This window comes from Euphorbia lathyris, chromosome 4, assembly GCF_963576675.1.
Source record: "Euphorbia lathyris chromosome 4, ddEupLath1.1, whole genome shotgun sequence".
Lineage (NCBI taxonomy): Eukaryota > Viridiplantae > Streptophyta > Magnoliopsida > Malpighiales > Euphorbiaceae > Euphorbia > Euphorbia lathyris.
Window position 1 is genome coordinate 10,645,854 of NC_088913.1, and position 26,409 is coordinate 10,672,262.

Consider the following 26,409-nt stretch of genomic DNA (forward strand, 5'->3'; position numbering starts at 1 on the left):
CAAAGGTGATGGAGGATTCCCAGAAGATGGTAGCGGAATGTCACAGCTGTCAAATCCATGCGAATGAAAAGCACGTTCCCGGAGCCGAACAAATCTCTATAATGACGGCATGGCCATTCGCAACATGGGGAATCGATATAGTGGGTCCATTCCCAGAAACGACAAAGAAAAGGAAGTACTTGGTAGTCGCAGTTGACCACTTCAGCAAATGGGTAGAAGCGGAGGCAGTAACCGCTCAAACACCTGAACGAATGATCGAGTTCTTACGAGAGAACATTATCATGCGATTTGGAATCCCGCAAAAGCTTATAACTGACAACGGCACCCAGTTCAACTGTGTCAAGTTCAAAGCATACTGCGAAAGCATGGGGATCAAGAATCATTTTTCTTCCGTAAACCATCCCCAATGGAATGGTATGACAGAGGTTACCAACAGGGCCATGATTCAAGGGATCAAGAAGCGGCTAGGTGATAAAAAAACAAGTTGGGCGGATGAGATACCCCATATGTTATGGGCATACAGAACTTCTGTAAAAGCAGCAACTGGCGAAACACCTTTCTCGTTGGTTTATGGAGCCGAAGCAGTCCTACCTGTTGAAATCAAGTCGCCTACAGATCGAATAATTTATTATTGCGACACACAAAATCCTATCAACATTAGAGATGCATTGGATTCTGTTGAAGAACGAAGAGAAAAAGCTTACATGCAAATGGCAGTATACCGCAATAGAATCAAGAAATATCATGACAGAAGGGTGCGAAAAGTGATAATCAACGAGAATGACTTGGTCTTGAAAAAATCGGATAAAATACAATCCAGAGATGGCAAAGGCAAATTAGGCGTCAACTGGATCGGACCATACAGAGTATCCAAAAAGCTGGGACCATCAACTTTTGAAATAAAAGAAATGAGCGGAAAAAAGCTCCCGCGCACCTGTAATCTAGAAAATCTGCGCCTATATAAACGGACCGGGTAGTTCAGGGAAATGACGAGTACTCTTTTTCCTTTTATGAGTTTTTCCCACTGGGTTTTCTGATAAAAGGTTTTAATGAGGCTTTGATCCCACACATTTCATATACCAATGTAACAAAAAGTCTTTCCTTTTATCAATAAAGATATTCAATTGTTGCATACAGCGTCTGAGTCCGGATCCTTTTTAGGACAACAACTTCAGTGTGTTATCTACAAACAAAAGGCGGGTAAATCGCGCAAAAACCTTATGGTTAAACTTAAAAACACATAAATGTGTTGCCTATTAAGAAAGGCGGATGCATGATTACGCATCACTCGCAAAAACCTTATGGTTAAACTTAAAAACACATAAATGTGTTGCCTCTTAAAGAAAGGCGGATGCATGATTACGCATCACTCGCAAAACCTTATGATTAACCTTATGATTATATTATTTTCGAAAGAAAAATTATAAGATAAGGCATAAAATTAAGCGAATAAACGAGTACTCAAAAAGTTGCAAAAAGGGTCTGGCCACCCTAGCGGAAACGAAACTAACTACGAAGAAATACAAATGCGGAGTCGGCAAAAGGCAGAGGTCACATATGAAAATAAAGGGCAATAAGGAATAAAGTGACAATCGCACGTATAGGTAAAGCGGCAAGTAAAAGAAAATATATACGGGTAGTTTGTTACATACAACAGTCCAAATATAAATCAAGCTATGCTACAGCTTCCTCTCCTTCACCCCTATGGCCCTCCTCGCCTTCAGCGGCTCCCTCATCTCCTCCAGCCGGCGGATCTGCTTCAAGCGAATCCTCAACCCTCGAATCGGTAACCGCTCCAGAAAGAGGTACCTCTTGCTCAGGCTGAGAAACGTCTTGTTGTGGTGCTTCTTCTTCTACGTTCTGATTCGGGATCTCACGGCTAATTGGAGAGTCCTGGAAACTCTGCCAATCCAAGAGGAGTACCTCATCCATATCGGCATCCTCGGCCTCCAGCTTGTCCCACTTATCGGTTAAATCCTTTTCAGGGATGGGAACTTTGGGGCGGTTAAGTATTCGATCTGGATGTCCATGCTCATAAGCGGCATGAATTCGCTCCCCATACCAATAGATGCGAGCACCATCTTCAGCTAGAATCTCCTCAGCCCTCTTCTTTTGCATCTCCAGAGCCTCCTTGGATGAATTTAGATCATCAAGGACCTTTTGCAGCTCGTCGGACTTAGCCTGGAGGGACTTGAGAGCTTCCTCCTTCTCGCTCATAGCCTTCTGACAAGCGCCTTCAAGAGCCTTTACCTTCCCTTGGACATCATCATAAAGCGACTTCTGAGTCGCCAATTCAGTACCAAGGTTCTCCAGCTCTTTGGCTTGTTCAGCATCCCTTCGGAGAGCGCCCTCCGCGAAATTGATAATCTGCATATAAGACGGCTCGCGAATAAAAAGGGCGAATAAAAACATGCGATTACTATGGACACAAAATCCTTGAAAGGGAAGGACAAGCTTCTACCCCCAAAACAACAATATACCTCTATGGAGCGCTTCTCGATCCCCTCCATAGCAGTAGGAAGCGGTACTTGTTCTTGCACGCGAGAAGCAGAGGGGAGTCGCCCAAGGACATTGCATATGGAAGAAACAATGTCCTTACAGGAGAAACTCACGGCCATGCCAAAAGTCCTAGTCCACCACCCGCTAATATCGGGAATAGGCTGCGAACGCATAAGGAAAGAGATCAGAAGAACAGCAGATAGCTTATAAAGAACAATAAACATTACAATAAATCAAGATACCTCGTGAATTCGAGTACTGCTCTTTCCTTTGGACGGGTCGGATACGGGTGTGCCGCCAACGGTGAGGGACACAGAGGTGTTTTTCTTTCTGGGACGAGAAGACTCTGTATCCGCATTATGCTTCCGCTTCCTAGTTAAGGGAAGGTCCTCGGAAGCAGAAGCTGGACCTTGTGAAACGGAAGCGATTGGAAGGGAAGCCGCCTCAACAGAAGGAGCCGCCCCCACAGGAGAATTCGCCCCTGCAACAGAAGTTGTTCCCTCCATCCGCTTCTTCCTTCTTGCTAGAGCTTTCGCCTCCCGATCTGCAGCGAGTTGAGATAAAGGATCACCCCTGCAAAGGGTTAAAAGAAATCATCAACTTGGAAATGAAGAAAAAAAAAAAAAGTACCTTGAACAAAAACGCGATAAGGGATATAGACAACGCGATCTCCCTCGCGGTAGGCAATCGCCACTCGACTTCTTAGCATGTGGAAGGTCTGATCATACGTTCATACAAAAGGAGGCGTACTCTTCAAGAACTTTATAACAGCGGATTCTTCCTCACTGGGGTAACCGAAGTTCAAACTCTTTACATTGGGCCGGCCCCAGCAGCGAAGGAAGTTTGGATTCCCTTCATTAAACTTGATAAAGAAGTAAGATCGGTCCCACTCGCGGATCTTGTCCAGCTTCTCGTCGAAACCATAGTAACCGCTCTGACAGATGAAAGTGAAATACCCCGCCGAACTTTTGAAATGATGAAGCTTGGAGAAAATTTTGAGCGAGAAGGGAACCTCCAGACAATCCGCCAGAAATTTGTCCAGAGTTAAATCGGCCCATCCGTTGGGATGCAATTGACCAGGTGCGATTCCGTAACCGCCAAGGACGGAGGCAATCTCATCCGCCAGCGGATACGTGAAACCGCAGATAATCTGGGCGACGAAAATGGTGAAATACCCCTTTGGGTAGTCGCCCGGTCCTCTATCCTCCCCGGGAATGAAGACTTCGAGACCTTGAAGCCAAGAATACTGCTCCCGCAAGTCATCAATTGTCTTCTGACAAACTAGGCTTCCCGATCTGTCCTTCTTCGGTAGCAAACGAGGGGTTGGGACAGGTGGCGGAATCAACTTTTTAGGGTCAAAACCTAAACCCTCATCGGATGTATTCGCTAGGTGGAGGAAGTCGGCGGGATGAGAATCAGACCCAGGAGAGCTGGTTGAAGCTTCATCAACCATCTCATCGACCTCATGAGATACCTCGCGGACGTAATTTTCGTCGAACGGTGCGAAGTCGAGGTCAGGGTTCGACATATTGATGAAGAAAAATGAACAGAAGTAAAGAGTCGAGCGAGGTACAAGTTGTGGAAAGGAAAACTTACATATGAAAGACTACACAGAGAAGAATGAACGCGAAAAGGTTGATGCCGGAAAAGAAACGACGATGCTGGAAAAGAAACGACGGACAAGGAAATTCACAAGTTTTGAATTTTGAATATCCAGACAAAAACGAAGAGTCCCCTATAAAAAGACCCTAAAGGGCTCTTGCCAAACTAAGGGGGAGGCATGTGATGACCCGCGAAGCCAAACCGGGCCGAATTCATTACACGGGCCCAGCCCATACTTAGACCCATGGTCTAAGATCGGATGGGACCCGAATAGAGGAAGCGGGTGAAGTGAGTAACCGTCCCGAATTCCTAAATGGAGCATCAAAACTCCCACTCAGAACAAACGATACCACGTTTGTTGCCACGAAAGCCATGAAAGGGACATGGCCTAAAAAGGAGTAACCGCCCTCAGAACGTGGCCTGGAAGGAGTAACCGCCCTCGGCGGTTACCTAAGAACACTTATAAAAAGCCATAAGACCAAAGGGGAGAGGTACGTTCACATTTTTCCCCGCAATACTGTTATTATCAACCTTCCTACAAAGAAACTGACTTGATCGTCGGAGAGTTTTCCCGGAGACCCTATCTCCGGTTCTGTTTTGCAGATAACTACGGCGGAGATCATCAAATCGGATCCAGCAAGTTATCAATCAATTATGATGTATATTTTTCTTCCATTGTCGAACATCCTGATTGTGAAAACTACATACGTTTTGGTGTAGTGGGAGGAGATCCTTTGCATTAGTTCATTCTTTTACTGCAATTTGCACTTTCACCGGAACATAGGCATGTATACAATGGAGAAGTAAAAGAGCAAAGTAAATGAGAATTCCAACCAAAATATTGTTAATATAGTGCTAAAACATAATACAGTGCAGACAAATTACCCAAAACATTTCCAAGTTTGCACATCTAATTTTCAGGAGAAGTCCACGACCTTTGTTATCAAAGAAATTTTAAGTTCCAGAATAATAGCACCGTTGATTAGATATCCCTTAGTTACATCATTGAGTTTGTTGAGAGATATAAGATTAAAGAAGCCACAAGAGTAGTAGTCGTTAGGTGCAGAAAAGTAGTTAATAGCTGCAGAATATAAAACTAAAGTTAGAAAATTTGGAGTCTTTAACTACAAAAAACATTGTATTCAAATAGGTTAGTTCAATTCTATTTACTTGTTTTCTCATGATGTTCTCCGTGGAGTTGATCTTTAACACTTATAACAAATTGAACAGACAGTGTATGTCCAGGATTAAGATCTTCCTCCAAACTTAAAAACAAGGACAAGCTTTTGCCTTTCTCTTCTAAATCCCCATTTGGGTAAAGACTTAAAGACCTGTAAATATGACATTAACAAGTTATCCAAAACTATTGTTCATATGTTAATGAAAGCTGATTTTTGAAGTAGACAAATAATGTAAATGTGACATACCATTTATAGCCACCAATAACGAACACCTCAGAAATTTTTTGTTGTTTAAGCTCTGAAAATTTTTCAACATTCCAAGTGTAAGTGTTGTTAGAAAGGTCCTCGACAACAGAGACAAGCTCTCCTTTGCTAATAGGTTCTACAACAAAAATCTCAGCACCAAATATGCAACAATCATCAACCAGGTATCCATTTGATGCATCCTTGAAAACACTAAGTGGAAGTAACTGATCGAAACCAAATTCTGTTTTCGTCCCACGGAAACAACTTATCCTCCCCTTGGCATCTACCCAAATGATCAAAACAAGTTCATGAGTTATTGTGCAAGGTTGAAGGATTAACACACACTCAAAAAAGCATGGACATAAACTAACTACCTTGAACAGTTAGATACTTGTCGTCAATTTGATTATAAACAAACAACTTGAAGTACACATTAACTTCCTTATGAAAAGGAAGTGAATTTGATTTGGATAGTACCAAAAACAGAGAGATATGCTTATTATCCTCATTTACTCCTTCAGGAAAAAGAAGCAATTTCCTGCATAAAAAAAATGTTAGTAGAATTAAAACAGCAGATCAGATCAATAGCCAAAATCGAAAGCAATAAAAAGGGGGAAAACTAAACGAAACTACCATTTATATCCAGAAACTTCAAAATCAGATGATTCATATTTGTCAATCTCGGCAGATAGCAGAGAAGAGAAGTTATCGATCTTAAATAGGTAGTGAGCAGGTCGGACATCTCTTAATCCCCGTATCACTTCTGTTGAATATCCCCAAATCAAAAAAAAAAAAAAAAGTCAGATTCAGTTTTTCATCTGTTGAGTATTTGCGTACCTGCTTGTTCGTCTTCAACAATCTGTTGTTCTTCAGTAAAGTCAGCAATTTGTGTATCCTTTGCTCTTTTTGATTTTTCCCTAACTATATCCCTGTTCTTTCTCTTCGCCATGCCCTAAATCCTTATTCTAGAATACAAAAGAGGTAATTTTTATTTAGAAATTGAGAATGACTTATTTCGATTGGAGGGAAAATGGAAATAAATTGGCGGGATTAGTGGCAGCGCCGTGGAGTGGTAATCGAGGATCTAATTTTTTAAAGTAGCAACACAAATTTTACTGGTAAATTACACAGTGCCACTAAACTTTAGGCATTTTAACATTGTAGTTAAGAATTTCAATTCTTAAGAGTATAGTCACTAAATTTTACATTTTTTTTAATATCTGTGGTCACTCAACTTTAATTAACTCCTCAAATTAACGATTAATGATCTCAAAATGAAAATGTTCAAGAATTAAAGTTGTTCAGAACGACATTTAATGTGAAATCACATTTTTATTTTCCAATTGGAGTTTTTTCTCTCTGAAAATTAACTTTCTCTCTTAACCAAATAACATCTATATGACTTCAAAATGAAAATTTCAAGAATTAAAATTCCTTAAAATATCATTAACTCTTCGATTTTTTTTTATTTTGAGGCGTTGCGTGACCAACGGTGTTAAAAAGTGTAAAGTTCAGTGACCAAATCATTAAGAATTAAAATTCATTGACCATAATATTAAAATGGATAATATTCAATGGTCATAAATGTAATTTACCGCAAATTTTATCCGTAACTAAACTTAGCCTAAATCATTTCGGAAGGTCAAATTAAAAGTATATATATTTTTTATACCCGATTTTTATCATGTTTATATTTTTGATATATTAAATCTATTTTTATATTGCGATAGGGTGCAAAAATTTCACCTAACACTTATTGGCAAGGGAAATTTTATCCTTAACGTCTAAAATGATGCAATTTTATCCTAACACTGGAAATTTGGAGCAATTTTACCCCTAATTGTCACATCTGTATTTTTATTTTTAGTTATTATACCTTAATATTATGTTATATTATAGTTATTTATTGATTGATGAGTTAATTGAGCATTATGGATATAGTTTGGAAGCTAATATCATGCTTTAAGTGTAAAATTAAATGTTTAGGGTAAATTTTAAAAGAAGATAAATTTTAAAAAGACCAAAAGGGAAATTTTCCCTTCTTGGGAAGCTAAATATCATATTCCCATATACTGATTTCGTGCCTATCAATTACAAGCACAATTCTAAGATTTTTATGTTCATCACCCACTCCATCACACTCTTCTTATCCTTCTACATCCCAAATTCACTATTTTCAGTGATCTTAAGATATCCAGAGTTTGCACGGTCCGATTGAGCTGATTTTTTTACAGTAGGTTCTAGACATCCTAATACACATTGTAGACGGTGTGATTTTGATTTGGAAATTTTTAGCATGGATTCGTCCTAAGCAGATCAGAGGGGAAGATATGAAGCTTAATGTATTTATTTTCTCAATTATTGCTAATGTAAGTAACTATCAACTACCCTTTTGAGTTCTTATGTATATATAGATATATATAACTCTATATTTTCCAGAAAATTGAATTTCTGTGGGGATTTTTACCATGCATTTGATTAATTGGAATTTTAATAATTTAGTTTTAACATGAGCTTAAAGTTAAGTTCAAATAATTATATATGTATTTGCATGCCAATTTCAACCTATAATATATATTTATGTATACATGATTTGTGTTTTGTTTTGATGAACTTAGTATATTTGATTAATAGTTGTGCAAAGTGGTGAAGCTCTTAGCCTAGTGGTTGAGAGGTTACCTATGACTAGGGAGGTCATGGGTTCGAATCACATCCGGGTCTGGTGGGGATTTTTCTTTCTTCTTTAATGTAAGCGCATTGTGCACAAATTTAATAAAAAAAAGATTAATAGTTGTGCAAGATTTGATGTTTTGAAGAGCTGAATTTAAAGCAAAATGTATTGATAAACTTTATTGATAATTGGTTTATGAACAAATGTATATGTATATATATTAAGTGATTTTCTATAATTTATTTCTCAATGTAAATTTTAGTTTTAATTAAAGATTGTTAAAATAGTAACTTTGATGAACTTGTGATTTATTGAAATAAAGTTATATATAATGATGTATGTGCTTATTTTTAAGAAATTGAAACTAGTACTGATAAGTATATTTTTAAATTATTTATTGGCGATTTTAATACAATAATGATTTATGATGAAATATTTTGGAAATTGGTTGAGAAAGGTCCTTGAGAAATTTTATGATGTCGATTTATGAGTTATATACATATTTCTGATTTTAAGTTACATTATAAAATTATAATATTTTTAGTATCCATCAAGAGTAATCCGAATAGGTGGCTTTAATTAAAGTTCTTATTTAGTGAGAAATATGACATGTGTACACAGTTAAAGACCTAATAGGGCATGACAAAGAAGTGTTGAGTAAGACCATGCAGGGTTAGGCAAAATTATGAGATATTTCGATCAATTCTATTATATTGTAGGGATTGATACATACGGGGATTATCTCTCGGATGGATACAGTAGATGAAATATTTATTGAGATACAGTTTACGAAGTATTTTATTAAGATACAGTTTATGAAGTATTTATCGAAATACAATTTATTAAGTATTTTATGAAGTGCTTATCGAAATACGATTTATGAAGTATTCGGTTTATGAAGTATTTATTGATTTATGGTTGATTTGAGTAAATGGTTAATTGCAAACCTATTTATTTTGTATAGTTGAGATTTTAAACAAATAAATATATATAGCTATTTTGGACATGAGTTTTATATTAAGTGTTTTAATACAGTGATATACGTTTTGACTATTTATGGTATTTTGATAAATGATAGCAAGTTTGATATTTTAAATTACATATTTGGTTAAAAGTATTATTTTGAGTATTTTATTATGGTTTAATCCATAAAATTTTCATTTTTGAAGAATATGAATTTTATATGATGAATTTTGAAAATTAAATTATATATATATATAGTTATTTTGAGTATAAGTATTTTATGTAGTTGATAATTGCTTACTGAGATTTTTGTCTTGTGTTTTTAAATGTCTTAATGTTTTTAGGTGAGAAAGTACATGATATAGAGAAAGTTACCGACCGATTAGGCAAGGATTGGAAGTAGTGGCTTATTGTTAGAATTATCATTAGAACTTGGGTAATTAATTTTTTAGTCCCTATATTTTGACAAAACACACTGTTTAGTCCCTGTATTTTCAAAAACACATGGTAAGGTCCCTAACCTTTCTCTCAATGAACTGTTTAGTCATTCCGTCTGTTTGTTTGATTTTTTACTGTTTATGACTTCAGAAATGACTAAATTACCCTTTACTATTTACCTTCAAACTTTAAAAAGGAAATCCAATTTAAAAGAAGAAGCTATTTATATGGAAAACAAGAAAAAGAAAAGACCCAACACTTACGAATTTGAACGATTAAGAAGAAAATCAAGAAGAAGAACACTCAAAGTTGATTTCAAATGCATTAGAGTTTAACGGAAAGGAAAAGAAGAACGCAAATTCAAATTGACTAACAAAATCTTCATGAGAGTCTAACGGCAGGGACTAAACAGTTCATTGAGAAAAACGTTATGGACTAAACAGTTCATCGAGAAAAAGGTTAAGGACATTATCATGTGTTTTTTAAAATACAGGGACTAAACAGTGTGTTTTGTCAAAATATAGGGACTAATAAATTAATTACCCTTAGAACTTTAATATTTCAATTGTAATATAATGGAGTTGGTAAATATATTGAGGTTCTTGAATGACTAATGTAGTAGGAATATGAGTTTATTATTTTAGAATATATATCTAAGAGGAATATTTGAAAAGTGTGATATTTATGATATTTAGAGACTATTAAGTGTTGATTGTGATCTTTTTATTTAACGCCCGATGCCGATTGAAGTCGTTTAGGGTCGGATGTGACACTAACATTGACAAATTGAGTCAATTTCATACATTATTATAAAACATATATATTTTGTTCCCAATTCTGCACCAATTGCATGTAAGTTGATTCTAAAAAACAAGATTTCATATTTTTTTGTGATTTAATAATAGAATTGGAGATTAAGAATTTTAAATTTGGTAAAATATTTGAATTTTTTGTCCAACTTGTACAAATTTGGTAAATTGTTTTTAAAAAAATCATGTTTAATCATATGTCTGTGATCTGTTACTAATAAATGATGAAATGACATATATGTGAAGTGTAGAGTACAAGATTCATGACCGATAAGATAATTTGATGAATAATTCTTCTAATTGACCCAACTTGTCAATTTTGAAAGTAAAATTGCTCCTAGATGCCAATGTTAGTAGTAAAATTATAAATTTTAGACATTAGGGATAAAATTGCTCCTAAGTGTAAACCTCAATGGTAACTTTGCACTTTATTCTTTTATATTTAAAAAGTGTTGAAACTGCACTAACAAATGAAATTTCTAAAAATCTCTCCAAATGGTATTAATGCATCGACATTATGCACTTACTCATAAAGTAATACGTCGACGACATAACGTTATGCAGCTGAGCAAAATATAATAATTTTTAAGCGTAAAAATAGATTTTAAGTATGAAAATACAAACATGATAAAGTTCGGGTATTAAAAATATATTATATTTTCAGAGCAGATTTGATCATTGGTTAATTTGACTATTCATACCAATTTTAAGGATTGGAAAGATACTCAAAAATTGATTTGAGCTAAATTGACATTTATGTCCACTTTAAATGCTAATTTGACCATTTCGTCCCTTAAACCCATTTTCAGCTTTCACTATGCATAAAAAGGGTTTTGTTTCGAGGGTTTTTAAATAGGCAACGGAATGAGTAGATTTTATTATTTACGTCGATGTTTGTTTTATTAATATAATCAAGTTTGAGTTTTCGGTTGACTCCAAATTCTCCTAATCTCAATTTCCATTTCCATAAGATTTTTCATTCTCTTTCCCATATTTTATTACTATACACATCTATTTTCCTTACAAAATTCTATTTAATTGCATTTTTGATCATATACTATTTTTTTTTATATTTTTTTGCTCCAAAATTAGTTGAGTAAATTTTTGTATTTTATCATATTATTTCAGTGTTAATATTTTTTAATTACTTTCAAATGGTTATTTTCTTGGAAAAAGTACAAAAATAAATTTTATGGTTACATCTGTTTTCAATTGCAGTCTTGTGGTTTAAAAATTTACAAAATGGTACTTTGAGGTTCATTCCGTTAGCAAATACATACGAAATTGACTAACGGTGTTAAAAGTCAAAAGGAAAAGAGTTAATTTGGTCCTTATATTTATTTATTTTATAAATTAAGTTCCCTTATTATCTAATTATCACAAACAAACCCCAAAATTTAAAATCAAAATCAAATACACCTTCTTTATCTTTCTCTAATTTTTTATTTTTTTTCTCTTTCTCTCTCTTCTCTATCTCCTCTTTGTTAATTTATCTCTCTAAAATCAATTGAATTTTCATCTCTTTCTAAAATCTATTCTTTGATTAGCTTACTATTTAATCCATTAAATTAACAAAGATGAACAATCAGCCTGTGAATCTTGCAAATGTTTAAGAATTAATCAATGTATCCTAAAGAATATGGCTGAATCAGAATCCATAGATGTTGAGAAAGATGGTGTCAACACTGAGAATTATTCTATTCAGACATGGACAATCGCTTCATTGTCACGAACTTTGATTAATATTTCTCAGTTAATTTTGTTAAGTATATCAAGTAATCAAAATTTCCCCCTTCTGAAACAGGTGACCCTAGAACACATAATCCTTGTTACAAACACCATTTTCGAGTTTCCATCAGCTATTTTCGATCAACTATCGTCTGTGCACAAGCCAAAATACGCATTAATTAGTAAGTTAATGTCTTTCACAATCTTCATACTTTCAATTATTGATATTGTTTAGAAGGGTAGAAAAGAGAGTGTTCGTTTGAAGATGAAAGGGTTGATTCCTTGGTTTTATTATCCATATCCAAATTCGAAGCCGTTTGGGAGATTTCCTGATATTGTTGGGTTAATTTGTGCTTTCTCTCAATGCGTTTTTGCGTCAATTGCATATGCCTATTTGAATCAGCATACTAATAATCCTGTTAACCTGAATGTTTGGCCTTTGATCTTTGCCTTAGGTCTATTGCGTTCTAGATTTTTAGAAAATCCAACTGAAAGGAAGCTAACCCATATTATGAGGAGAAAAAGATATAGAGATGTGTTTGTTGGTGTTTGTGAGATAGTAAGCTAATTAAAGATTAGATTTAGAAAAAGATGAAAATTCAATTAATTTTAGAGAGATAAATTAAACAGGACCAAAGAGGAGAGAGAGAAGAGAGAGAAAGAGAAGAAAAATAAGAAATTAGAGAGATGGAAAAGAAGGTGTATTTGATTTTTATTTTTGATTTTGGGGTTTGTTTGTGAAAATTAGATAATAATGGAGGTTAATTTATAAAATAAATAAATATAAGGACCAAATTAACTTTTTTCTTTTTGACTTTTAACACCGTTAGTCAATTTGGTATGTGTTTGCTAACGGAATGAATCTCAAGGTACCATTTTGTAAATTTTTAAACCACAAGGCTGTAATCGAAAACAGGTGTAACCACAAGGTTTATTTTTGTACTTTTCCTTATTTTCTTTTTAGATTATAATTTTATGCATTTTATTTTATTATTTTTGTTTTAGTTTTTTCCATTTTACTATCTTCTGAATAATTAATTTTATTTGTTGTGGTTGCATGTATTAGTTTACTACGGCAAAAAATTAAGTATAAAAGTTGTTGCTAATTTTTTCTTAAAAAAAAAATTAGTTGATTCTCTTTTCTTGAACCAAACATCCACATTCCATTTTCGAAACTGAACCAAACATACGAAAAAATTCATGGCCATTCCTTTCCGTTCTTTTTGTTTCTCTTTCTGGATTCCTTTCTGTTAACAGTACGAACCAAACACCCCCTTAATATAATGACTCGTCTGGAAGCTTAGCCCATGAAACCCAATTGCCTCTTATACTCTTAAAATATTCAGTTTACATGTGAACTGGTTTAAAGTAATCTATTAACGCTCTAAAATCTGTGTGATGGAGTAAGGAAATATTTTGAAAAGGTTGAAAAGAGTGATAAAAACAAATTTAGAGCCTATTTTTTTAAAGCGTATAAAAACAATTGATAACTGGTGATGAATTCTTAATCGGATCCTTTCCTTGTGAGACGCTGTTGGGATCGGCGGGGGATACTCCGATGCCAAAGTCAGTAATTTGTATGAGAATAAACTGTAAGCACAAAGTAGGGTTTTGGAAAGTGTGTACCTCAATAGCTTGGTGTGCAAGCTATTTATACTCATGTAGTTATAACTCTGGATAACTAGAAAGTCTCCACTAATGCCTCATTAATGGCGGTTACTGATCTTATTCAAGTATGACCATTAGCTTATTAATAAGTTATTAGTTGGCTTTATTGGGAATCGGCTCTACCGTTCTATTGGCGTATCGAGGTGTGATGGCGGGTCTTCCAAGTGTTTGACTATCAATGGCGTGTTGAGGAATCTATCTGATTCACCGCCTAGGAGCCTTGCTTCATACGTCATAGCCTTGGCGGTCCCCTTTATCCACGGTCGTTTGGTTAATTACCCTTTTAGTCCCATAACTAATAACTAGGTGTTATCAAAAGCCCCCCTTAAAATGCCGCTAAAGTCCTTTAGGGCTTTTGATCTTCCTAGCGTGCCGTCAATAGGCGGGTTTATTGATAGCTGCTCTGTCCCAAGCCATTCTTCGATTGACATGTGTCTGGGACGCTCTGCCCGAGGTAAGTGTCGTCTTTCTTTTAAAACTCTCTCTTTCTCTTTCTTCAGATTTCTCTTCTCCATTGTTCACGCTTCTAATTTTCACCTGAGTTTCTTCTACAGTTCGTTTCGTGCCAAGAACTTATTTGTTAGAGCTTCCTCTCTTTCACCTTGGAATTTCATGTAAGTCGAATTTGTACTTCTTTCCGTTTACCAATTCTTTTGCTTTTATGAGTTCCACCTCTGTTTCTACCTCTTAGCTTTTTGGCTTGTCTTCTTCCACCGATTACTCATTTAGTTTAGAGTCTTCTAAAAGCACGGATTCTTTTGAGAGTACTCCGAGCTGTGATTTGTCTAGCTTGCATAGTGCTTTAGAGGAACGTAGGAATCGTTGTTCTGGGTTTATAGAGACCCATAATTCCTTCGCTACTGTTGCCCCAGTTGTATCGGTGGTGAATTCTAGAATTATCTCAGGGATGGAGGCTTCTCCTTCGACTCCCTATAGGAAAAAGGGTCCTCGCGCGGAGATCACTTCATCTCGCATGAGTCTTGGGGATCTTGCCTACTTGGCGGATCACTATCCTTGGATGAAGAATTTTGAACTAATGTTGGAGGATGCCCATCAACGTCCTGCTTATCCCCCTAAGGGATTCCTTTCTGTGTATAAAAGCCATGTGGAAAGGGGTTTTCGTCTTCCCCTTCCCGAAGTGATTGGATAAGTCCTCGATTACTTTGGGATCACAGTCAGTCAATTGCATCCAAACGGCTGGTTGGATTTAGCTATGGATGCTTATTTGGCATCCAATTTGGGGGTAAACTTCACCCCTCATATTTTCAGATCCCTTCATAAGCCTTCTAAACGAAAGAGTGAATCCTTCATAACCTTTGTTAAGTTTAGGGGCTACTCGCCTTTTAGTGATAAGATGTATAATGTCCATCTCTGGGACGAAATGTTCTTCTTCGTTAAGCTGAAAGAGGGTGAATCATTGGGATTCCCGGCGTATTGGAACTATAAACCCCAACACATAGCTGGCGAATTGATTGAATTGACTCCCATCGAGAAGAATGTGGTGAATCTTATGAGGAGTATCAAGATGAATTTTTGGACCTACGCCGATGCCCTTGAATTCATGATGAGCGAGGTTCCGTTGGTCCGCCGAGTGGGCGCTCAGATCGACTATGTGACATTTTCCCAACTTGATGAATGTACTTTTATTCTTCCCTGAACCTTGACTTTCTTTTTGTTCCCTTGTCAGGGAATTGTCTGAAGCCAATCGCGCCCTTGCAGAGAGGTGGAAGAAGATGAATGAGCTGGAAGCGAAGAAGAGGAATGAGCCGGTGGCGAATCCCAATAAGAAAGATAGGAAACGCCCTTTGGAAGGTGCTCAGCTTCCCGCGGACAAGAGGAGAAAGGCGGCTCCTGCTGGTGGAGCAAAGCTGATGGCTGCTGCTTCGAGGGCAGGAAAGCCTAAAATTGACTGGCTGGGTCTTACTCAGGAGCAGGTATAGTTCTTCCTTTTTACTCTTCCTTTTACCATGGGTCCTAATTCATGTTTTTTCCGTTTAGGTGGCGAAACCAGATTTGGGGAAGTACTGGTTCGCCAAGCATGGGGAGAAGGGAGCCCTTGAGAACGAGGCAATCATAAATGATCTGGATGAGGCTATTGGTCAGCTAGGGAAGGTGCGAGAAAGTCGTGCCAAGTACTCTAGATCCGCCCATACTAAGATGGGAAAAATGGATCTTCTTATGGTAAGTTTCTCATCGTTTCACATTTTTGGATGAAAGAGTGATCCTAGCTTTGTGGATCTTGTTTCGAAATGACCTTTTCCCTTCATCAAGCGTATGCCCATATGTGCACGATGGAGGCGGATCTTCTCCAGGGTGTTGCCAATAAGGCCACCATCAAGAAGTTGGAGGCTGAAGTGTCCGTCATCAGTGCCAATGCCACTGCAGCTATTGCTCTTAATGAGAGTAAAGATGCCAAGATCCACGAGCTGGAGAATAAAATAGCCGAAGATGCTAAAGACCACAAGGTTGCTTTGCAGAATATGTAGATTTTGGCTGGTAGCCGTGCCTTTTATTATGGCGAATGGATCATGGCTTATGTTAAGCTCACCTATCCGGAGATAGATTTTATGGATCCAGAGTTTATCGTTCCTTCTGCCAAGGAGGCTATCAGATATGACAAGATGGTGAATGCTCGTGACTTCATTCGTGGTCAAGTTCGAAATGATCTGAAAGATTTGAATGAAGAAGACACGAAGTCTGTTGTCAACCTTGAAGCTGAGGCGAATGACTTTAGCGAAGCATCCAAGGAGCTTGGCGATAAGGTTGACATTGTGGAGATTGATAGTGGCGTTCCTCAGGCGAATGAGAATGAGGCTCCTCCAAAGGATGCACCTTTAGAGAAGGGTGTAGGGGATGATGCCGTTGTAAAAACTGAATTTGTTTTGATGTAATTAAGTACAATTTCTATTTTTGTTTGAATGAATCCTTTTCCCAGAACTATTTTTACTCATGCATTATATCTTTTAGCAAGTAGTTTTCTAGAATCTGATCTGGGATTTATTTGATTGTTTAGGGCAGGTGGCTAGCCGTACCCCAATGTGTGGACCTTTTTTGAAGGTTCAAAGCTTTATTCCGTTTGAGGAAATTAAGCTGCCCTTGGTGGCGATCGACTTTTTTTCTATCTTTGAGGTAAGTCGATCCGTCGGCGGGTCTTTTGATTCTCTTGTGAGGAGAAAGTTGAGGGTGTAATGATCTCATGTTTGAGACAATTTTAACCCGCTTTTGATGATGGTCAATCCTTTCCCTATCTTTGAGGTAGATTGATCCTCCATTGGAGCTTTTTGTTCTCCTATCTTTTAAGGAGAGAGTAGATACGCCGTAGTGGCATTTTCTACAATGGGAATGCTTTTGTTGCCTTCCCTCATTGAGTCTGAAATATTTATATTTCTGCAAAAAAAATACTTAAAAGGAGAAGTTTCAAACAAACATTTCATTTCATTGAATGGCGATTGGCCTTATTACAGCAACTTGGTCTTTTATGTAAGCCTCGTTAAAACTTTTAATAAGAAAACCTCATGGGAAAAAACCTTACTAAAGGAAAAAGAGTGCTCAAGACCTTTGATTACATCCTATTCTCTAGGAAAATATTTACAGAGGTTCTGGATATTCCACGTCCGTGGTAGTGTGTTCCCCTCCATGTCTTGAATTTTGAAAGTGGCGGGTCCAATCTTGGCAATTATTTTGTATGACCCTGTCCACGTGATTCCCAGTTTTCCTTTGCCTTCCATGGATTGAATTTTGCAGCTTTCCTGAGCACCAAGTCTCCTTGATTCAAATCCACGAGTTTGGCATTTCTATCGTGATAGGCTACAATCCTTTATTTATAGGCTGCGATCCGGACATACGCCTTTTCCCTTTTTTATTCCAATCGATCGAGACTTTCCCTTAATCTCTTCTCATTATAGTCTCCACAACAGAATAGGACCCTATCACTTGGGATCTGAACTTCTATAGGAATGACAACCTATACTCCATAGGTGAGGGCGAATGGCGTTTCACCGCTGGCGGTTCGGAGAGTGGTTCGGTACGACCATAAGACATTCATCAACTGATCCGCCATTTCTTGTCATATTCACCTAACCTATTTTTTATGCCTTTCACAATTGTTCTGCTGGTGACTTTGGTCATTCCGTTTGATTGTGGGTAATATACCGAGGCGAATCTATTTTGGATGCCCTGGTTCCTACAAAATGATCTGAATTCCTCATAGTTAACTGTATTCCATTATCCGTGATGATTGTGTGAGGGACTCCGAATCTCCCAACGATGTTATCTCTCATGAACTCTACCATTCGCTCTGCACTTATTGTGGAAACAACTTCCGCCTCTACCTATTTTGTAAAGTGATCGATAGCTACCACTACGTACTTTCTCTATTTCCTTGTGGAGGGAAAAAGACCGACAATATCGATACCCCATGTGGCGAATTATCGTCCTTCGATGATGGGTTTTTATAAATGCTTAGCTGTATGAGATTCGTTCGCATGAATTTGACAATTGTGGCAAGACTCCACTAATTCTGAGCGTCTAGTTCCGTGGTAGGCCAATAGAATCTGGACAACCTGGATTTCTTGAAAATGGCGGCGGATGCCTTATGGGCTCCACACGTACCCTCATACAACTCTCTTATGATTTCTTGTCCCTCCTCTATTGTGACACACTTTAACTAAGGTTGGCTAAAAGATTTACAGTACAGGTGATCATTTATCATGGAGAAATATGCTGCTTTTCTCACCGTCCGCCTAGCTTCTTCTTTGTCTTGAGGCAAAGATCCATTTACAAGATATTGTTGAATTGGTGATCTCAAGTTGCATGTGGCGGATGTAATGTCTCGAAGTACGTGGATCATCTCCTATTTTGTTTCCTTGCTTTCCAGGCAGGTCAGCAATCTCTTGGCCTCTTCCACATATTTGACCAGGGTTTTGTCTTTAACACTGAAGTTTTTGATTACCTGGTTGACCATCAGTTTGGAGTCAGTGTAAATCACAACCCGCTCCGGTGTGATTTCCTTTAACAGGCGTAGCCCGAGTATCAAAGCCTCATATTCTGCGGTGTTGTTTGTTGCGGGGAACTTTAGCTTCGCAGCGTAATGTATCTTGATATATTGGGGGCCTTTGATTACTACACCAATTCCAGCGCCTTCTGGTGATGAAGCCCCGTCAGTGTACTTCGTCCACTCCTCCACTTTTGGCTGAGGGGGATTAATTTCTTCTTCCGCGAATTCGTTCACGAAATCCGCTAAGACTTGGCTTTTTAGGGCGGATATGCCTTCATAGCGGACATCAAATTCGCCCAGGCGAATAGCCCATTCCATCAACCTCCTCGATGTTTTTGGCTTCTATAATACCTTCCTCATTGGTATGTTGGTGCGGACAATGACTGTGTGGGCTTGAAAATAAGGTCTAAGGCAGATGGAGGTGGTGACCACGGCTAGCGCCATTTTATCCAACCTTGAATATCGAGTCTCAGCTTCCTTCAAGACTTTGCTAACATAATAGATTGGATATTGTTGACCTTTTTCTTCCCTGATCATAACAGTGCAGACTACTTTATCAGTAACAGAAAACATACATGTACAAATCCTCACCTTTAAGGGGCCGACTCATTAAAGGCGGTTCTGTGAGAAAACGCTTGATGCCTTCAAAGGCCAGCTTGCAATCTTCATTCCATTCAAGCATTTTTTTCTTTTTGGTCACTTCGTAGAATAGCTGGCATCTCCGAGCAGAGCATGAGATAAATCTCCCAAGAGCTATGATCCGCCCGTTGAGGCGTTGCACTTCTCTAACATTTTGTGGGGCTTTCATGTTCAATATGGCCTTAATCTTGTCTAGATTGGGGCCCACTCCTTTCTGACTGATCATATACCCCAAGAACTTCCCATATGTTGCCCCAAAAGTGCACTTCTCTAGGTTCAACTTGATATTGTGATGGCGAAGGACTCCCAAAACTTCTTTTATGTCCTCAGCATCTTTTTCCATTGTGGTGCTTTTAATGATCATGTCATCGATATACACTGACAAGTTATTGCCATCCCTGCCTTCAAATATCTTGTTCATCATGCGCTGGTAGGTTGCCCTAGTGTTCTTAAGCCCAAAGGGCATGACCTTGAAGCAATAGGTTGCCTGGTGTGTTACGAATGAGGTTTTGATACTATCTGACGGTTTCATGGAGATCTAATGATAGCTCGACTTCACATCTGTGAAGGAATATATAGCATGTCCTGCTGTTCCATCAACTAGGATGTCAATACAAGGCAAGGGGTAGTTGTCTTTGGGACACGCCTTGTTAAGGTTTGTAAAATCGATGCACATTCGATACGATCTGACAGCCTTCTTAACTAGGACCACGTTTGCTAGACATTATGTATAGATAACTTCCTCAATGGCGTCTGCCTTTTTCAGCTTGGATATCTCTTCCTCAATCGCCTTTTGCCTTTTCAGACCGTGGTTCCTTATTTTCTGAGCTACTGGAACCGCGTCTTCGGTGATATTCAGTTTGTGGGTGACTATGTCTGGACTGACCCCTGTGAGGATCTCACCCTCCCAAGCTGTTATCTTGCATTTTCATATAGTTTTTAATATATTTTAATTATAGTAATCATGCATTTTAAGATAGTTTTTAATATTTTATAATTATTTTATGTTTAGTTTTATGTTTTAAGAGCTAATGTTTGTTCTATGTGTTTTTAGGTATTATTTGGGGCAAAAATGCAATTATGGAATCATTATTCAAGTAAATAAAGTTGCACAGTTAGAACTCCTTCTAGTTGGTGACTTCGTAGCAGTTGAAGAATGAAGACTCGTGACTCTTTAAATAAATCCTTATTGTCATAAATTCCTAAAATAACTATCCAAAGAATGTTATGAAAGTTAAAGAGTCTTTTGAATGCTCAAGAAGGAGTTACACTACTCAATGCTCCCTTTAATTACATGAAAGTTAAAAAGTTGCAAAGAAGAATTCAACTCTCCATATGTTTAAGAAGTTAGAGCAAAGAATTCAATCCTCCATTAATATTCTCTTTAATAGCATTAAAGTTGGAGGTTACAATGAATGCATGAAGACATGTGCAACTATAAATACCTACATTGGGAAGCATGAAACCAGACCTGGAACAACAAACTTGGAACAGGCCTCACCACCTCTTTTTAGCTCTCCCTTTTAGACTTTTTAGTTTTCTTTTTATTCATTCTCTTTCTACCTTTGTAACCGATTATAGTTTCTATTTCAAAGTTTATTCTCCTTCATCTTTTCTTTTCTTTTCTTTAATTATGTTTTCTAGTTTGTTTTCTATTAAAATTCTTGTTTTCTTTCCATCTACCATGAACTAACTCCTCCATAGCTAGAGTTATGGCGGATCCTAATCGAAGTAGATGATTTACTTGCAATCCAATTTCAAGTTCATAATTTATTAAATAGAGAATTAAACTATGGAGCTTAATTTCCTAGTTAGATATCTAATCAATATTTAGCTAAATTACAATTAATTATTTTGGTTGACCGACACTAAGATAATTAATGGAACTACATAGTTTAGACATGTGTCTATGCGGTGCGGTTTTTCAGGGTTTAGTTTCACGACTTAACTTTGGGGTTATTTCAGAGAACTTAATGCTTTCATTATACCTTTATTCTTGACTGGGCCAAAGCTAGGATAATTGTATGTGAAATAGGATTAATCCTAACTAGACCAAAGCTTGGTTAATTACTTTAGGAAATAATCACCGTCTCTAGATTAGAACTTAAGAACTTGGATAGGATTGTTATGTGGATTACATACATTTGGTTAGGTGAAGCCTTGCTCTAGTGATTTACATCATATTTAAATCCATTTTGTTTCCTTCTTTGTTTACTTAGTTTAGTTGTTTTAAATTCATTAGTTTAGTATCTCAAACAATTCAAGTTTCGATTGCTTAGATAATAGAAATTCACAAAAATCAATAGCTATAAACACAATCCTCGTGGGAACGATACTCTACTTACTATTTATTACTTGATCACGATGGGGTGCACTTGCCCTTAGTTTTGCACGATACACATTTCGAGCATCAAGTTTTTGGCGCCGTTGCCGGGGATTGTTTGGTTTATAATTTTGATTTAGTTGAAGTTCTATTAATTTAAGCGTTTTTTTTATATTTTGTTCCTTTTTACTTTTTTCTTTTATGTTTATTTTGCAAGGTGATGGACCAAAATAGTTATCCATGGTGGTTGAATGCTCCAACATTCAACAACCACTTAGAGATGCAAGCTCAAGCCGATGAGGATAAATTTTTGATGTTTATGAAGGATAACTTCCTAGATGTTTCTCTTCGCGATGCAGCATGTATAAATTGCGGGGGTTTACATTTTGAACTGGATTGTCAATATCAAAATTCAAATATTTATACTAATTCTTGCTATATGGATGATCAATATGAGCTGCCTAGAGAAGAAATTTCAAGCATATTTTCCCCATATTGGGAGAATGGTTATGTGTGTCATCAAGATTCTCAAACCTTATCACCAATTTTTGAGCATGAGGAGGATCCACAATGGAAAGAAATAATCGATATTATTGAGCAGATAAATAATAAATTCTCTTCATTGGAGACTTTTACCAAAAATATCGATGCTTCTCAGAGAAATATAATGAAAACTTTAGAAGATCTGATTGCAATTACGTCAACTGATGAACCATATTTAGATTTTTCGAGTGAAGCATATAACTTGATTGAACCTCAACATGAAGAAGTCCTTGAGGAATGTTCAGATATATGTTTGGTGATAAGTTGTGAAGATAAATCAATAGAAGAAAAAGAGCTGGAAATTTCAAATCAAGTGGAAAGTTCCATCACCCGAATAGATGAGATCACCACACCTGAACTTGTGGTGCAGAAATCCATGATTGAAGAGTTTGAAACAATCCCGACTGAAGAATTTTACGTGTTATATGACTTACCAAAAGAGTCAAAAAGGGAGACATCTAAACTCTTTCATAACTTTTATAAATTTATGTCATGGATTTTGTTGATTTATTTTGAAGCTAAAAATCCAATTTGCATTCATAGAATATTTATTAAAGAATTTGGATTTCTTATAAGGCTTCATTCATTTACATAAAAGGGAGATTTGTAGTCAAGCTAAACGACTATAATCTTAGCGCTTCCGGGAGGCAACCCGAGTTTTTTTTTTAATTTCTCTTTTATTTACAATATTTCTTTAAGTAAGTTTTATTTTTATTTTATTTATTTTGCAGGTAAACCAAAAAAAAAAACAGGAAAAACAAACAAATTGGCCCCACAGTTAAAGTGAACGATCTCTACCACCTTTGGTTTAAGGGAGTTTTTCTTTAACCCTTTTACTTTTTCACTTTACTTTTTATCGCATTTTTGGGAGTAAATGCATGCTCTAAAGTGTGAGGAAGAGTAAAAAGGGTTTTATCTATCTTAGTTTAAGTTTTTATTATTTATTGTTTATGTTTGTGTTATTGTTTTTTTTTAGGTAATTTCATTTAGTTGCATACTTCCTTACATGTTAAAATAATTGTCTTCGCTTTTCAATGATTTGAGATGGACTTAGGAAGAAAACTCGTAAACAATTGACCCTTAATAGGATGAAACTTCACCATGGCAGTCATAAATTTTGAAATTACATTTTTTTTTAGAATTACGAAACTGAGGAACTTTGGATTAAAATGGGAGTTCCGGAGACTACACTTGTGGACTGAAAATAAGCATTGAACTTGTCATTTGGTTAAACTTTTTGGTACAAATATTAACCCGAACATATGTGAGATTTTGAGACCAAATATTTGAGCATTTTATTACACATTGCTCGGTTTATTTTTTGCTTGAGTGTGCTCATACTTGCTATTGTCTATAGAATTTGCATCAAATGCTAGTCGAAACCTCGTGCATCCAGTTGGAACTTGGCGTGATCAAGGCAATTAAGTGTAGCCCTTTGTTAATGTTAGAACTTGTTTTTCCTTGTTTAAACCCAAAACCCTTTTACATCGTGTTTAGTTAAGCCTCGTTGAAGCCTACATATACCACTTTCTTTGTTTCACCACATTACAAACCCCTAACGTCTTAAATACCCTTTTCTCACCCATGAATTTACAATTATTGTGCACCAATAGGAATATTTTAGGGAGCTCAAAATTTGTGGAAAATAGGAAGCCGAGAATTATTTTTGCTACTTTATGTGCTTTTGCAAAGAAGAAAAAAAATAAAAAAATAAAAAGCTAAAGAAAAGAAAAAAAATAAAACAAAGAAATAAAAAAAAAAGAAGAAAAAAAAAGAGAAAGCATTAGTTGAGTCATTTAGTTCGAGGTGGAGATTCATGCACAATCGATCTAAAAAAAATGCATTTGAAGCAAGGAACTCTAATATGTAATCATAAGTTAAGAATAAGGATAAGCGGATGAATACTCAACATTGTGAGACTGGTTGCAGTCTTGGAGATAGAAGTTGGTAAGAAAAGAAAAAAAAAATGTTTTCTCATCAGCAGCACATCTTATGTTTCTCGGTTGATCTTTGAAGAACTCTGAGGCTTATTGTATTTATTTTGCACAACTAGTTGTTTATTCACTCTCCACATATTTTCCTTATCCAAACCTGTCCCTAAACCAACATTACAACCCGTAAAAGACCTTGGGATCTTGTTTCTGACTAGATAAGCACAATGGTAACAACTGGATGACAATGCAAATTCACCGTAGCCAAAGCTAGTATAGGGCTTGAGAGACAAAATTTACACCGAAACACTTGAGTGAAATGAGTGACCACTGGCGAGGTACCAAAATAGTTTGCCTTTTGATTTTGTGACATGATTGAAGATACGTCTGCTTGTGTTGGTTTGCGGAGAAACGATTAGAATCTTTTAGCGTCCAAACCTTTTGTTTTTCATCCAAACTTGTGAAATTGAGATCTATGAATACCAAGTGAAGTAAATCGTGTTATTGTGTGAATTATTTATAGTGAGTATTCTAGAGTTTGTTTTGAGTCTAAGGCTTGTTTGAGGACAAGCAAGCTTCAAAGTGTGAGGAAGTTGTTATCTTGCATTTTCATATAGTTTTTAATATATTTTAATTATAGTAATCATGCATTTTAAGATAGTTTTTAATATTTTATAATTATTTTATGTTTAGTTTTATGTTTTAAGAGCTAATGTTTGTTCTATGTGTTTTTAGGTATTATTTGGGGCAAAAATGCAATTATGGAATCATTATTCAAGTAAATAAAGTTGCACAGTTAGAACTCCTTCTAGTTGGCGACTTCGTAGCAGTTGAAGAATGAAGACTCATGACTCTTTAAATAAATCCTTATTGTCATAAATTCCTAAAATAACTATCCAAAGAATGTTATGAAAGTTAAAGAGTCTTTTGAATGCTCAAGAAGGAGTTACACTACTCAATGCTCCCTTTAATTACATGAAAGTTAAAAAGTTGCAAAGAAGAATTCAACTCTCCATATGTTTAAGAAGTTAGAGCAAAGAATTCAATCCTCCATTAATATTCTCTTTAATAGCATTAAAGTTGGAGGTTACAATGAATGCATGAAGACATGTGCAACTATAAATACCTACATTGGGAAGCATGAAACCAGACCTGGAACAAACTTGGAACAGGCCTCACCACCTCTTTTTAGCTCTCCCTTTTAGACTTTTTAGTTTTCTTTTTATTCATTCTCTTTCTACCTTTGTAACCGATTATAGTTTCTATTTCAAAGTTTATTCTCCTTCATCTTTTCTTTTCTTTTCTTTAATTATGTTTTCTAGTTTGTTTTCTATTAAAATTCTTGTTTTCTTTCCATCTACCATGAACTAACTCCTCCATAGCTAGAGTTATGGCGGATCCTAATCGAAGTAGATGATTTACTTGCAATCCAATTTCAAGTTCATAATTTATTAAATAGAGAATTAAACTATGGAGCTTAATTTCCTAGTTAGATATCTGATCAATATTTAGCTAAATTACAATTAATTATTTTGGTTGACCGACACTAAGATAATTAATGGAACTACATAGTTTAGACATGTGTCTATGCGGTGCGGTTTTTCAGGGTTTAGTTTCACGACTTAACTTTGGGGTTATTTCAGAGAACTTAATGCTTTCATTATACCTTTATTCTTGACTGGGCCAAAGCTAGGATAATTGTATGTGAAATAGGATTAATCTTGACTAGACCAAAGCTTGGTTAATTACTTTAGGAAATAATCACCGTCTCTAGATTAGAACTTAAGAACTTGGATAGGATTGTTATGTGGATTACATACATTTGGTTAGGTGAAGCCTTGCTCTAGTGATTTACATCATATTTAAATCCATTTTGTTTCCTTCTTTGTTTACTTTGTTTAGTTGTTTTAAATTCATTAGTTTAGTATCTCAAACAATTCAAGTTTCGATTGCTTAGATAATAGAAATTCACAAAAATCAATAGCTATAAACACAATCCTCGTGGGAACGATACTCTACTTACTATTTATTACTTGATCACGATGGGGTGCACTTGCCCTTAGTTTTGCACGATACACATTTCGAGCATCAAGTTTTTGGCGCCGTTGCCGGGGATCGAACCCGGGTCACCCGCGTGACAGGCGGGAATACTTACCACTATACTACAACGAC

At 36.3% G+C, this 26,409-nt stretch overlaps 2 protein-coding genes and 1 non-coding gene across 3 annotated transcripts; all 3 read right to left on the bottom strand.

The window, feature by feature from the left end:
* Positions 1-1,584: 1,584 nt before the first annotated feature.
* On the bottom strand, positions 1,585-3,081 carry LOC136227924 (uncharacterized). The gene is made up of 3 exons (XM_066016725.1): positions 2,742-3,081; positions 2,481-2,660; positions 1,585-2,367 (listed from the first exon to the last, which is right to left on the bottom strand). The coding sequence occupies exons 1-3, from the start codon at positions 3,003-3,005 to the stop codon at positions 1,675-1,677; spliced, it is 1,137 nt and encodes a 378-aa protein (XP_065872797.1). The 5' UTR covers positions 3,006-3,081; the 3' UTR covers positions 1,585-1,674.
* A 1,792-nt stretch (positions 3,082-4,873) lies between these two features.
* Positions 4,874-6,570, bottom strand: LOC136227130 (protein RESTRICTED TEV MOVEMENT 3-like). The gene is made up of 6 exons (XM_066015829.1): positions 6,366-6,570; positions 6,162-6,291; positions 5,903-6,066; positions 5,529-5,811; positions 5,272-5,432; positions 4,874-5,182 (listed from the first exon to the last, which is right to left on the bottom strand). The coding sequence occupies exons 1-6, from the start codon at positions 6,475-6,477 to the stop codon at positions 5,019-5,021; spliced, it is 1,014 nt and encodes a 337-aa protein (XP_065871901.1). The 5' UTR covers positions 6,478-6,570; the 3' UTR covers positions 4,874-5,018.
* A 19,767-nt stretch (positions 6,571-26,337) lies between these two features.
* On the bottom strand, positions 26,338-26,409 carry TRNAD-GUC (transfer RNA aspartic acid (anticodon GUC)). The gene has a single exon. It is a non-coding gene; the product is annotated as a tRNA-Asp (tRNA).

Bases quoted from the DNA above. Each gene is read 5' to 3' on its own strand.
- LOC136227924 (XM_066016725.1), bottom strand. From the start codon at position 3,005: ATGGAGGGAACAACTTCTGTTGCAGGGGCGAATTCTCCTGTGGGGGCG. The intron at 2,661-2,741 runs GTATCTTGATTT...ATGCGTTCGCAG, and splicing joins GCAGTACTCGAATTCACGAG to CCTATTCCCGATATTAGCGG. The intron at 2,368-2,480 runs GTATATTGTTGT...TCTTATATGCAG, and splicing joins TCGAGAAGCGCTCCATAGAG to ATTATCAATTTCGCGGAGGG.
- LOC136227130 (XM_066015829.1), bottom strand. From the start codon at position 6,477: ATGGCGAAGAGAAAGAACAGGGATATAGTTAGGGAAAAATCAAAAAGA. The intron at 6,292-6,365 runs GTACGCAAATAC...GATATTCAACAG, and splicing joins TGTTGAAGACGAACAAGCAG to AAGTGATACGGGGATTAAGA. The intron at 6,067-6,161 runs GTAGTTTCGTTT...TTTTTTATGCAG, and splicing joins GAAGTTTCTGGATATAAATG to GAAATTGCTTCTTTTTCCTG.